This window comes from Leucoraja erinacea, chromosome 19 (assembly GCF_028641065.1).
Source record: "Leucoraja erinacea ecotype New England chromosome 19, Leri_hhj_1, whole genome shotgun sequence".
Taxonomy (NCBI): Eukaryota; Metazoa; Chordata; class Chondrichthyes; order Rajiformes; family Rajidae; genus Leucoraja; species Leucoraja erinaceus.
Genome location: NC_073395.1, coordinates 23510983 through 23524608, shown reverse-complemented (window position 1 = coordinate 23524608; position 13626 = coordinate 23510983). Strand labels below are relative to the sequence as shown.

The window sequence follows — 13626 nt, the reverse complement described above, 5'->3', positions numbered from 1 at the left end:
AACCCACGTGGCCATGTAACCCACAGAGAAAACCCACACAGAGATGGTACAAATTCCGTAGTCAGTATCGAGCCCGGGTCTCTGGCGCTGCAAGGCAGCAACTCTACCGCTGCACCACTGTGCCGCCCAAATCATCCTCACTCAATAATATCACCTCGTGCATCGGGAGCGGCAATTCTCAGTTGTTTAGGTCGAATGTGAGCCAGTGTATCTGCAGTGCTCTTTGCTGTAAAGAATAGAATATGTTTTGTGAGGTTACTTAAATACAAGCATTTGATGAACAATTGTTGTGGAATAAAGAATAAAATAATATATTTTCAACAGTAGCTAAAGTGCAAAAACAATTATTACTAATACAGACAGAGCAAAAGGAAAATGTTCTGGCATTGATTTGTGACTATGGGGTGCATTCTTCCAAACTTTCACTCGCGTTTACTTTGGGTCACATTTATTCTGGCCATTCATCTCACAGCTTCATGTTAATATCGCAGCTTGGGAGCTGAGAGAACAAATACAAAAGGCATTTGTTCACTTCTTTGGAAAATAATGAAAGCAGAATTTAAACTTGACCATTTCATTTAGAGTCATGGCGTCTTACGGCGTGGAAATAGACCCTTCAGCCCAACTTGCCCACACCAACTAGCATGTCCCATCTACACTAGTCCCATCTGCCTGCGTTTGGCCCATAACCCTTTAAACCTGTCCTATCTATGTTCCTGTCTAATTGCTTCTTAAACGTTGCAATAGACCCTGCCTCAACTACCTCCTCTGACAGCTCGTTCCATACACCCACCACGCTTTGTCTGAAAAAGTTACCTCTCGGATTTCTATAAAATCCTTTCCCCTTCACCTTAATCCTATGTTCTCGATTCCCCTACTCTGGGCCAGGAACTCTGTGCATCTACCCGATCTATTGGCATATTTGATATAAATGTAAAAAATTCTGAGCTACATTTCTGAACTGAATTTATTTAAGGCAACTACATTTCTGAACTGAACTACTATTCTGAACTTAACAGCCAGCATTTTGGTCACCACATAACATGACAAGTTTGCATTTCAAAGTGTTAATAATGATTCTGATCTTCTTTTATTCTGTTTATGCTGCTTCTGTACCTGATGGATATGTAATAGATTCAGCTATTTGCTCCGGTAAGTTTCAAGCCTCTCCAGTAGGTTATTTTTGATTTGACCCTGTTCAATTTGGCCTTTGCCCACTTTAAAACCGCATGCCGACCGCCTCAGTGCACCATTAACACAAATCGTTGCTTCCTAGTTTTTCTGATTCTTAAAGCTGCAGTGTCCTTTTTCTGATGATCTATTTAAATTTAATTTTATTGATCTAAAATCAGGTCACGCTGTTAAAACTGTAATTTAGATGACCTGCCTTCAATAACTAGAAATAAAAAAATTGCCTCCACGTTAAAATGAACATGTTTTATGGTACGGATTTTTTTCAGTTGCATATATCCTTCAAGAGTCAAGAATGTTTTATTGTCATATGCTCCAAAATGGAACAGTGCAGTTCTTAATTGTCACAATCTTCAATAGGTCTGGAAATTGGTAATTGGACTATTCACTACGGTCCATTCAAGACTTTGTTCTGAAGTCTCCCTTAAGTTCTTCCAGTTTCAGATGCTATTAACGAGCGTTAAGAACGTTTGACGGCATTGGGCCTATATTCGCTGGAGTTTAGTTGAGGGAGGATCTCATTGAAACTTACAGAATAGTGAAAGGCTTGGATAGAGTGGATGTGGAGAGGATGTTTCCACTTGTGGGAGATTCTAGGTCATAGCCTCAGAATTAAAGGACGTTCTTTTAGGAAGGAGTTGAGGAATTTCCTTAGTCGGGGTGGTGAATCTGTGGAATTCTTTGCTGCAGAAGGCTGTGGAGGCAAAGTCAGTGGATATATTTAAGGCAAAGATAGATAGATTCTTGATTAGTGCGGGTGTCAGAAGTTATGGGGAGAAGGCAGGAGAATGGGGTTAGGAGGGAGAGATAGATGAGCCATGATTGAATGACAGAGTAGACTTGATGGGCCGAATGGCATAATTCTACTATCACATGATCTTATGGTTGATGGACTGGGTGACCAGGACCTGCGAGATTCCCATTTATTGGAAGACTAACACTTCATTACAACTAATGTCAATAGCCTTTGGACAGGGATTCATTTAAGGTCAGTCCCACTGAAACCTAAACAGGGGAATGACTGACAATATAAAAGCTCACTGTTGGTTCTTAACTCTACAATCACTTTGGAATATGTAGATAAATTGGGTGCTGTTATCATTAACTTTCATCTTTGCCTTTTAGCTTGATTTCAGGTGATGCCGCATCTGCACTCTGGTCCTCCAGTCCCCTATTTATTTTTCACCTTTAAAGAATCGTCTTTCTGGTGTTGACCTCTGGGATGTCTTCTCTAATGGGAAAGATAGCATTCTTGTGCATGGCATTTACTGTCTGGTTCATTAGTTAGTTACATGCCTGAAGAAGGGCAAGTTGGGTAAAGGGAGTTTTGAGTTTCATCTCACCAGAAAGTTATCCACCAGGTGGGTGGCAGGAAATTATAATCAAAAGAAAGTTAAAAGATCACTGGAGTTAGCTGACCCTTTTAATAAACATTCTCCAGTGGAATTGTGTTTCTTCTTGATTGCTTGGAATGTAGTGTCCTGGCCCTGTCTCTTGTCGGGAGAGTGTAGTTGGGGACAATGGGGTTGGATTTCTTTAAGCCAGCTGCATCGTTGCTTCGTCAACCTCGGAGCAAAGAGATCTCTCACTGATGTTAGACACAAAGTGATGGAGTAATTCAGTGGGTCAGGCAGCATCTCTGGAGAAAATGGATAGGTGATGTTTCAGGTTGGAACCCTTGGTCACATTGAACGGTCCCGACCTGAAATATTATCTTTCCTTCTCCTCCTGAGATGCTGCCTGACCCACTGAGATACTCCAGCACTTTGTGTCCATCTTTGTATAAACCAGCATCTGCAGATTTTTGTTTCTACGTTTTGGGATCTCTCACTGAATTTGTTGATGCCTCTAGGAGCGCTGTTATCTATTCCTAGACCAGAGATGTAGCATAGAAACAAGGTATACAGCTTGATTGCATGAACACTGGGTACATGGATATGACTGGTAGCTGTCAGTTGAATGCTGCATCTTGACTTCCCTGCGGTCACCTCTTCTGATCTCACTGGAGCCCTGTGCCCCACAGTCATCAATGTACCACCGAGCTGAACTGAGGAAAGATCACTGTTGATATGGCTGCACTTGGTTGAAGTTGCTTTCAAAGTACACACGGTCTGAGGCGGAGCTCAATGTGGTGGCGTGCCCAAAACAGGCTGCTTGGTGGCATCTCACGGGGACTACAGTGATCTCTCAGTTGTAAATCACTGAAAGGAGACATTCCCCTTTAAAGGCTAGAAGTAAAAACTGAAAGACATAAAATGCTGGAATAACACAGCTGGCCAGGCAGCATCTCTGGAGAACGTGGACAGGTGAAGCTTAGGGTCAGGCCCCTTCTACAGACTCAAAGTCTGAAGAAGAGTCCCGAACCAAAACATCATTTACCCACGTTCTCCAGAGATGCTGTTTGACTCTTGAGTTAAGCATTTTGTCTTTTTTGTCCTCTTTAAAGGCCACTAGATATTAAAATCTGACAGACCAGTCGTTTGAAATATGTTCACCCACACATTCCTGAGCAGGTCAACAGCAAGAACCTTCTGCAACTAATCAACTGCAAAGCTCAAGTCAGTTTTAGTCAGATGACAAGACAGCTATTACTAAATCCTACACAAAAGTTATCCCTAATGATCGTTGGGTACTGGTAATTGGATTATCTACAACTATTTTTAAACTTCACCTTTGTAAATGACTTTTGTAAAACCCTTTTGTATATTGTTGGTGCAAATCAATTGATTGCAAGCCTTTATTGTGGGTGAACATTAACTGTTGTGATGCTTAGAACCAACTTGCCAATTGTAGTCCAAGTGTCAGCCATAACATCAGCGATAGTGAGTGAGCAGGTCGGGGGAGCCAAGTCAGGCCCAGCTATCCGATATGTTACATAGAAACATAGAAAATAGGTGCAGGAGGAGGCTGTACGGCCCTTCGAGCCAGCACCGCCATTCATTGTGATCATGGCTGGTCGTCCCCAATTGATAACCCATGCCTGCCTTCTCCCCATATCCTTTGAATCCACCAGCCCTAGAGCTCTATCTAACTTTCTCTGTTCTGCCTAACTTGCCTATTCTATTGTGCAGTATTAAGAGGCATCACTGCACAAAATCACTGCTGCCAATGCTCTGTTTACTTTTGAGAATGAGTGATATCTCCCTTGTAATTGGCCATTTTCCCTACGATCACTGATTATCGGGTCTCAAAGCTACAGAAGTGTCTTCTCTGTACGCAGTCGGTCCATCAATGACCGCCAGGAGATGATGGATAGACAGTCAGAACCTTTCCACCGGGTGGAAATATCCAGTACTAGAGGTTGAGAGGGGGAAAGTTTAATGGAGATGTGTGGGGCATGTTTTTTATGCAATAGCGGGGGCTTGGAACACACTGCCAGGTGATGGAGGAAGATATGATAGTGGTGTTCAAGAGGCTCTTAAATGGTTACATGGAAGTGCAGGGAATAGAGGGATATGGATCATGTTCAGACAGATGAGATCAGTTAAATTTGACATCATGTTTGGCACAAACATTGAGGGCCTTATTGTCCACCCCTGCGCTGTACTGTTCTATATTCTATGAATGCTTATGTCAATGAGTTTGGGTCTTGAACTTCCGACAATTTGGACAGCAACCCTAATGTTCATTCGTTATGTGATGCTTCAGCTACTAGCACGAGGGGAAATAGAAATATTAATTATAATGATTCACTGTAGTCAAGTAATTTAGTCTTTTAGTTTTAATAAATTTGTGACACAGCAATAGAGCTAGCTGCTGCCTTACAGCGCCAGAGACCCGGGTTCGATTCTGACTTCGTGTGCTGTCTATATGGAGTTTGTATGTTCTCCCTGTGACCACATGAGCTTTCTCCAGGTGCTCCGGTTTCCTCCCACATTACAAAGACGTGCAAGATTGTCGGCTAATTGACTTCGATAAATTGTCCCTAGTGTGTAGAATAGAACTAGTGTACTAGGTGAATGTTGGCCGTTGGGGATTCTGTATGCTGAAGGGCCTGTTTCCACGCTCTATCTCTAAACTAAACAAAAAATATATATAAGCACAGGAACACATTGGAATTGTGCTTGAATTTTGGCACAAACTAAAGGAAATTTCTAGGTATGAACGTCTAAAGAACAGCGATACTGCAACTTTAAACTCAGTTCTTTATCTCCCTGTTTCTTCAGTGATTTTACTGCATGTGAACCAGCAAAATTAATCTGTTCTCTTCACTATACAGTGCCTTTTTCAGGATCATGTATTTACCCGTTTTAGTGTTTTAAATGTTGTAAACTCTGTGTTCATGCAGGCCGAATGGGTAGCTTTGAATTATGTACCATTTGCTGAAAAGTCGTTAGAAGTTGTTGTGGATTTATATCAGAAGACAGCATGTCACAAAGCTGTGGTAAATGAAAAAGTCCTTCAGAAAATCATCAAGGTAAATTTTGTTGAAATAAATTAAAATTGTTTATCATTATTACCTTTTTCTCACGGATCGGGGTGGGTACATAAAATGAGCTGCCGAATGAAATAAAAATGAGGCAGCTGCAATATCAACATTTAAATAACACTTGCACAGGATAGCACAGTTTAGTGGGGTATGGGCTGGGTGTGGGGAAATGGGATTAGCTTGTACGGACATTTTGTTGGCATGGATGAGTTGGGCCAAAGGGCCTGATTCCATGCTGTATGACTGACTATGACTATACTATATTTCTTTCATCAGACGTTGAGGATACCTCTCAGCCTGAAGTATGCCTGCCCATCGGAAACCACATGGAAAATGGCTGTTTCCGCTCTTCTTAAAGTGCTCTCTATTGGACTTCCAGTTGCTAGGCAGCATGCTTCCTCAAGAAAATTTGACACCATGTGGCCGGAATTATCAAATACATTTGAAGACTTCTTGTTTACAAAAAGGTGCAGAGACTAAAATTATATGAACTTCTATTCAGTTTCAAAATCATTTTGCATTTCATATCCTTTAGATTATTCTAAACATGGTATGGTAAAATATGTTGAACAGTGATTCTCTGATTGGATTATGCCTTTACAACATGCTGGATCTTGGGCTGTTACATAACCTGGCTCGTTTGTTAGGTCACGTGCCTAACAGCTTATTTTGAGTCCTACCAAGGCCCTGTTATGAACTGATGCGTCAGTGCTCCTCTCCGGGAGCCCTAGTCTATATAAACTGTTCCCTCCTGGGTGAAATATTGATTAAATCTTTTGTCAACTTTCCTAATTGGAAGTAAGGGTCTTTATGATGTACTTTTTATTTTTTTTAAAAGCATTCTTCTGGTCCTCTTTGATAGTCAGCCAATACCATAAAGATATATGTGTAGAAATGAACTGCAGATGCTGGTATATACCGAAGATAGACACAAAATGCTAGAGTAACTCAGCAGGTCAGGCAGCATCTTTGGAGAAAAAGGATGTGTGATGTTTCAGGTCGGGACCACTCTACAGTCTGAAGAAGGGTCCCAAACTGAAAAGTCACCCATACATTTTCTCCAGAGATGTTGCCTGACCCACTGAGCTGTTACTCCAGCATTTTGTGTCTAACATAAAGATACATTTTCCTTTTCATTTACTTTTCTAAGACCTTGCTGATTGCAAACATTTACAGCACTTGCCTTCGTCAAAACTATAAGTCCATGATTGATTGACATGATCAATAAATTAATTGTAGATAGTTTTCAGTCTTCCAGATTACATAATAACAAAATACTAAATTTATATTGTATGTAAATAGTTATTCTGCATTAGTTTCCACATGATACAAACTTCCATAATTCACAGTCTGTCCACCCAAATATTTCTAAATTCAGTTATTCAATTTGCACTGAAGGTCAATTCATAAATAGGATGCAGTCAGGCAGAATCAACAGGCATGTTTCAGGTTGGGACTCTTCAGACTGAAGAAGAGTCCCGATCTGAAATGTCATCTATACATTCCCTCCACATACGTTTTCTGACCTGCTGAGTTACTCCAGCAGATTGCATTTTGCTGAAGATTCTGTCTTCGTTTAATAGAAAGTTGTCAAATTGGGTTGGATGGGATGGGCAGTCGGAGTCATTTTCCCAGGATGGAAATATCAAATACTAGAGGGCATATCTTTTAAGGTGAGAGAGGCAAAGTTAAAAAATGTGCATGGCAAGTTTTTTTAAAGGATGATGAGTGCCTAGAACATGTTGCCAGGGTTAGTGGTTGGGGCAAATATGATAGGGGCATTGACGAGACTTGGATGGGTATATGGATATTGAGGGATTGGGATTATGTGAATGCAGATAAGGGTTCATCTTCGCATCATGTTCAGCACAGACATTGTGGGCTTAAAGACCTGTTCCTGTGTTGTACTGTTTCTATGTGCTGTGATCATGTAAATGATCATTACACTGTCGCTAATAGTCATACTCATTTTATTTCACAGCTCACCCCCAGATAATCTCTCTATTCAAGAATTTGAGAAGAATGAGAATATAGACGTTGAGGTGAGAGTTTAGTTTTATATATGTCAGTAAATTTTGAATATATTAAAACGTGTGTAGATTTGAATACATGTGCTTACATTGGTTCAATGGTGCTTTATTGTCACATGTACGAAGTGCAAACACACAGCAAAATTATTTTCTTATGAACAGTTCAGTGGAGTATCACCATACCATCCCCAATTAGCAATTGTAGAGAAATAGTCCACTGAGCCGGCATGCAAGCGGCGCCATGTTTTGGCTCCATTTTCCAAGTCCAGTCCACGCTCCAGTTGTTATGAGCAGTGCCCAATTCAGGCAAGCCCCAGGCTGCTGTTGGCCACCAACCATCACCTTCCCTCGGACGTGCAGGTCCACTACGAACCAATGTCCCTCTCCTCGACCATCCACCTTTGTTCCATGGGGGTGCCTCTCGAGGCCAATCTCGAGGGCGCAGTTGGCTTGACCCCGGTTCCCTCTCCACTCCCAGCAGCCTCGGTCCTAAATTGAACAAAACATTTCTGTGGAATTACCACTGTTTATTCAATACATAATATTTATATTGTTTTTGTAATTCATTTTAGGTTGTACAGCTTATCAGCACAGATATCTTGCCATATGCAAACTTCATCCCAAAGGAATTTGTTGGCCAGATAATGACAATGCTAAACAAAGGTTCGATCCATTCTCAGTCAACATCATTCACAGGTAGGTCACAATGATAGTGATATTCATGAGTCGGGCAGAAAGAAATGAGAAACTGGAAGAAAACTTGTAGAAAATACCCACAACAGTAAATTACAGGTCGTGTAAATGATCTCACGTAAAATAAGGACTTGAGTATCTTAAGAAAGTTTAGAGAGAGTGCAGAACCAGACCCTTTGGCCCACTGAGTCCAAGCTGACCAGCGATCACCATGACAACCAGCACTTTCCTACACACTCGGGACAATTAACCTACAAACCTGTACGTCTTTGGAGTGTGGGAGGAAATTAGATCACCGGGAGAAAACCTGGTGTGGTTCTCGACATGTTATGGTAGTAATAATTTGCATACAATAAATAGAAGTTTTGTGTGTGATCAGTGACTTTGAGACGGATCTGATGAACGTGAAAACATACTGATGGGAGTAACTGCTTTCTCTCTTCTCCAGAGGCAGAAATTGACATTCGAATGAGAGAAGAGTTTTCTAAAGTCTGCTTTGAAACACTGCTTCAGTTTTCCTTCAGCAATAAGGTGACAACTCCTCAGGAGGGTTATATTTCTCGCATGGCTTTGGCTGTCCTCTTAAAGAGGTCGCAAGATGTGTTGCATCGGTACATTGAAGATGAGAGGTTGAGTGGACGATGTCCTCTACCAAGGTTAGAATGACATTGCTAATATTACTTGAATCTCATGAAGCACTATTTCTATAGAGTTATACATCATGGGAACAAGCCCTGCGGCCCAACTCACCCACACTGACCAACATGTCCCATCCACACTAGTCCCACCGGCCTGCATTTGGCCCATATCCCTCTAAACCTGTCCTATCCATGTACCTGTCTAAATGTTTCTTAAACGTTGCGATAGTACCTGCCTCAACTAGTTCCTCCGGCAGCTCGTTCCATACACCCACCACCCTTTGTGTTAAAAAGTCACCCCTTGGGTTTTATTAAATCTTTCCCTCCCCTCCCCTCTAAACCTTCGTCCTCTAGTTCTTGATTCCCCTACTCTGAGCAAAAGATTCTGTCCGTCTACACAATCTATTTCTCTCATGATTCTGTACACTTGTTCAACTCTGTTGAAAGGAGAATTGTATTTCAACGCGTTATTGCTATGTATCAATGTTCTTGGTAAAATTTAAAGACATACATGTTAACGGTTGATAGAATTTGTATCCACTACTGTTAATATAATCGTGACATTTAAGAGGCTTTTAGATAGGCACATAGATATGGAGGGATATGGATCATGTGCAGGCAGATTGTTTTGGTGGTGATTTCTATAAATGTAAATTTTGTGAATTTCTTAAGTATAAATTTCTGATTCCTAACAAAGAGGTTGCCTGCAATATAGAAAATGAAAGAGCAGGATCCCGAGCTGTTCCACCAGTCCAGTCCTTGGGTTTGTCACTTGGGTTATAGCTACTCGGGATTTTTTTTAAATACGTACAGATAATATTTCCATGGTTTGAGTTGAATTGCTGTCTGCATAACAGAAGACCTTAACTGAAGTATTTTATGGTAAAAAAAAATGAAGAAATGCTGCCATCGTGTGGCCAGTGTTCAATAATCAGAAAAGCATTAATTTTATGCCATGGAAATTTGTAGTGTATTTATTTAAATAATTCATGTGTACTCCTTTAATGAGTATGTAACCTGGTCTTTTCTTCTAAATACAGGCAACGAGTGACAGAAATAGTTTTTGTTTTGAAAGCAATCAGTACACTTATGGATTCACTTAAGAAAACAAAGCCTGAAAATGGTAATTGTTTAAATTATTTTCTCAGAATTACAGACAGTGCGGAGAAATACTAGATTTATTGCCAACCTCTGTTCTGAGTTTATTTTGGCGGGCATTAAGACTGCCGTGCTTTGTATTCTGAGTTGTGGCTGAGGTGTCTGGTTTCCCTCCCAGAAGACTATTTGTGAATCAGCAGGGATTTTGCAGGCTGCTGGCTGTGATGACGTAGCTGGTGTATTGAATTCAGTTCACATATTAACCAAGGTGGGATATGAAAGTGACTTCTGCAAGGCAAGTATTTTCCACCCCTGGGAGATCTTTCTCAAGAGAAATGAGCAGAAGAGTTTACAAGTGCTTGGGCATCTTGCTTTCCATTCAAATAAAGGTGCGCTGTTAATGACCCAGATCTGACCAGTCATGGGTCCAATGTGTATCTGATGGGTTCAATGGGCTGCTCCATGCATTCAAAGCGGAGTCTACATCGGAACACAGAAGGGAATCATCAATGAGGCTCAGCCAAAAAATATCCACATATACATAGGATTTCCAAATTTATCGATGCTGATGGAGATTAGCCTCGGGACACAGAATGATGACGATTTGGCATGGAACAGCCCAGCATTTCCCAGTAGGTTCTGGCCAATTATTACATACTAAACATTCAGATAAAAGTTATTAAGATCATATGCTCATTAAATTCAGATTTAATTGCCTAAAGTCAAATAAAATTGGAAGAGACCATTCAACCCAATTTACTGGATTCTGAACTATCCAGTGAATCCCAATCCTGCTCGTCATCTTTGTCTTTGAAACAAGTTCCTTTTTCAAGGTTGTATCCCATTTCCTTGAAAGTTAATATTGAATCAGCCTTTACCAACCTTTCTAGTAGAGCCTCTTCAGCACCAAGTTGCATTTTGAGTGAAGTCAAAGTTTATGTAACATCTGAAAGATTACATTTGTTTTGCTTGACTTGTTTTTTTTTTTCTTGCACGCAAGTTTGAATTTATTAAATTAATGTTAACAATAACTCAACCTTGTGTGGTTTTAACATGCTGCGATGCAATCTGGCATTCTGTGCAGCTAAAGTGGTTGAAAAATGTCAACTTTCTGACAGTATAAAAAAGATACTGTTCATTTGGATTCCTACATATAATCAGATTCTCTAAAAACATGAAATGAATCAAGGTGAAAAATGAACAAGTACATATTATATGAAATGTTCTGTTTTAATGTAATAATGATCCATGGATTAATCAACCAGAAGGAAATTCCATGAAATAATCTAGTGAAGCAAATGTCTTGAAGGACAATTGTTCAGGTATAACTGGGGAGTTTCATTGCAAGCACGACACAGATGATGGCTCCACTCTTGGATCAGTCACCCTTCCAAAGCTACACTTCTTAAGGGATCTTTGTGGAGTTGTGATAGGATCCAGCTGTTTCCTCATAAGGTCATGTGATAAGAGCAGAAGTTTGACAACGTCCTTGGAATGATCAACTGGTAACTTCCTATTGTGATGGAGCTCGGAACAGTGTGTGTTTTGGGAATCTGGATTTGGGATGTGAAGCCCTGGGTCAGCCCATTGGAGCCAAATAAGTGTGTATAGGGTCACTATGTTTGGGAGAGAATGGATGCCCATGGATTTGCAGAATATTACAAATGTAGCATTGGTGGCATCTCCGCTGCTGCTAATAGTCCATGTCTCAGGTTCACAAATTAACCAAGGTGGGATTTGAAATTAACTTCTACAAGGCTGGTATTTTCCACCCTTGATAGATCTTTCACAAGAGAAATGAGCAGGAGATTTTTTTAAATGTTAGGGTATCTTGTTTACAAATAAACATGCACCGTTCCTGAGCCAGTTCTAACCTGTCACATGTTAAGTGGACTTCTCAACACATACAGGGAGGTGAGCTTCACTGGTGTAGTTGGAACACAGTGCCTGAGGGGGTGGGGATACTGTTACCACATTGCATAGTGCACAGACAAACAAATGAAGCATGTGGCATAGCAGACCAAGGACCAAATGCTGGTAAATAGAATTAGTAGAAATAAGTCCCTGATGGTCAGCGTGGACATAGTGAGCCCAGGACGTTATTTTTATACGGTATCGTTTTATGAGAATCTTAACGTGCCAGGTCCTAGATAGGTTGCATGGCTGTGACGTCTGCCTCTTGTCTCTTTGATTAAACGGTATATTGTTTATGACGAGGACATGTGCTAAGCATTTTCTCTGAAGGAGAACCTACATTTATTCATTTTTTCTGAATTTTATTATATGTGCCAAGTTTTACTTTGTTGTGTTTTGTCATTACAGTTGACACCAACACGTGGTCGCAAGTGATTGCCTTATATCCAACATTAGTTGAATGTATTACCTGCACTTCCTCTGAAGTTTGCTCGGCTTTGAAAGAGGCATTAGTTCCGTTTAAAGATTTTCTGCAGCCACCTGTAGCTAAAGTACAAAACGGAGAGTCTTGACAAATATGAAATTGCCGCATCTACAGGACTATTAAATGTTGGCTTCGACAGTTTACTTACCAGAGCACAATGGGTAACGGTCTGGAGCATAATTGAATGTAAAGATCTTCATGTGCAGACTGGACTGAATAACAATCAGGGGCCTTGTTTGGATGCAAATCTTACTGACCATTGGGTTTATTAGAAATGCATAGAAGAAATAAGTTGTGTAGTTGCCCCACCATTTTTTAGTTAAGCTGGCCAGGGGTTTTGTTTTTAGTTAACCAACCTAAATCTGGTGCAGTGATATGAAAAGTGTTTGAGGGAGGGTATGTGTACAGTTTGTGTTTAAAAATGTTGCTGATGTAATTAAATAAGATATATATTCAACGTCATATATTTGAGAAAGAGGCTGGCATTTGGTACACTTTTTAAAGGTACTAAATATGTGCTCAGACCTATATGCAAGTGAGTACCATAACATTCCATGTCATGTGTGACCAGCCTTTCCAAAGTAAAGGGAAATTATGTACTTGTGTGTAAAATAAATTGTCCACTTCTGTTTCAGAGTGTGACCTTTTCCTGTGATAGTTTGAAGAGATTCGGTGCATCAGCACACTGCAGTGCTCAATAATGAGTTCTTTACATAGTTTCTGTTTGTTATTCTCCACCTTCCATGTCAGTATTAATATTATGTAAATTATTTTTAATCTGACAATTTTTTTTAAGAAGTGTTTATTGGAAAATATTTGGTACTTGACACTGTTGTGCTCGAATTGTGATTTTCCCGCTGGAATACAGTTTATTCCAATTACAGCTGTACATTACAAACTGTCTTTGTGCCCTGAAATAAAACTAATATTTGGAGGGAGTGTTTTAGATCCCTACTTTCTAAGTTTAATCTTCCAAACTGACACAAGCTTGGAGCTGTAAATAACTTGATTCCAACTGCAATGCTTACCTTGTTAGCCTATCACATTTTTTCCATAGACATTTACACAATACACAATGTACAAATCTTTTAAAGCTGCTTTTGTACATACTGTAGTTTTAAATCTATTTTTGTCTGAAGTAATATAAAA

General features: G+C 40.2%; 1 protein-coding gene across 2 annotated transcripts in view; it reads left to right on the top strand.

Annotated features, from left to right (window-relative positions):
- Positions 1 to 13411, top strand: part of mon2 (MON2 homolog, regulator of endosome-to-Golgi trafficking) — a 97943-nt gene extending 84532 nt beyond the window's left edge. Inside the window, exons 28-35 of one of the 2 annotated variants that reach the window (XM_055650667.1) lie at positions 1135 to 1152; positions 5480 to 5608; positions 5897 to 6087; positions 7602 to 7662; positions 8223 to 8346; positions 8792 to 8999; positions 10022 to 10104; positions 12402 to 13411. In XM_055650667.1, coding sequence (XP_055506642.1) covers positions 1135 to 1152; positions 5480 to 5608; positions 5897 to 6087; positions 7602 to 7662; positions 8223 to 8346; positions 8792 to 8999; positions 10022 to 10104; positions 12402 to 12565 — 978 coding nt within the window. In that variant the 3' untranslated portion in view covers positions 12566 to 13411. The remainder of the gene's footprint in view (positions 1 to 1134; positions 1153 to 5479; positions 5609 to 5896; positions 6088 to 7601; positions 7663 to 8222; positions 8347 to 8791; positions 9000 to 10021; positions 10105 to 12401) is intronic. The other variant, XM_055650668.1, reaches the window with a different exon arrangement.
- Positions 13412 to 13626: the final 215 nt, after the last annotated feature.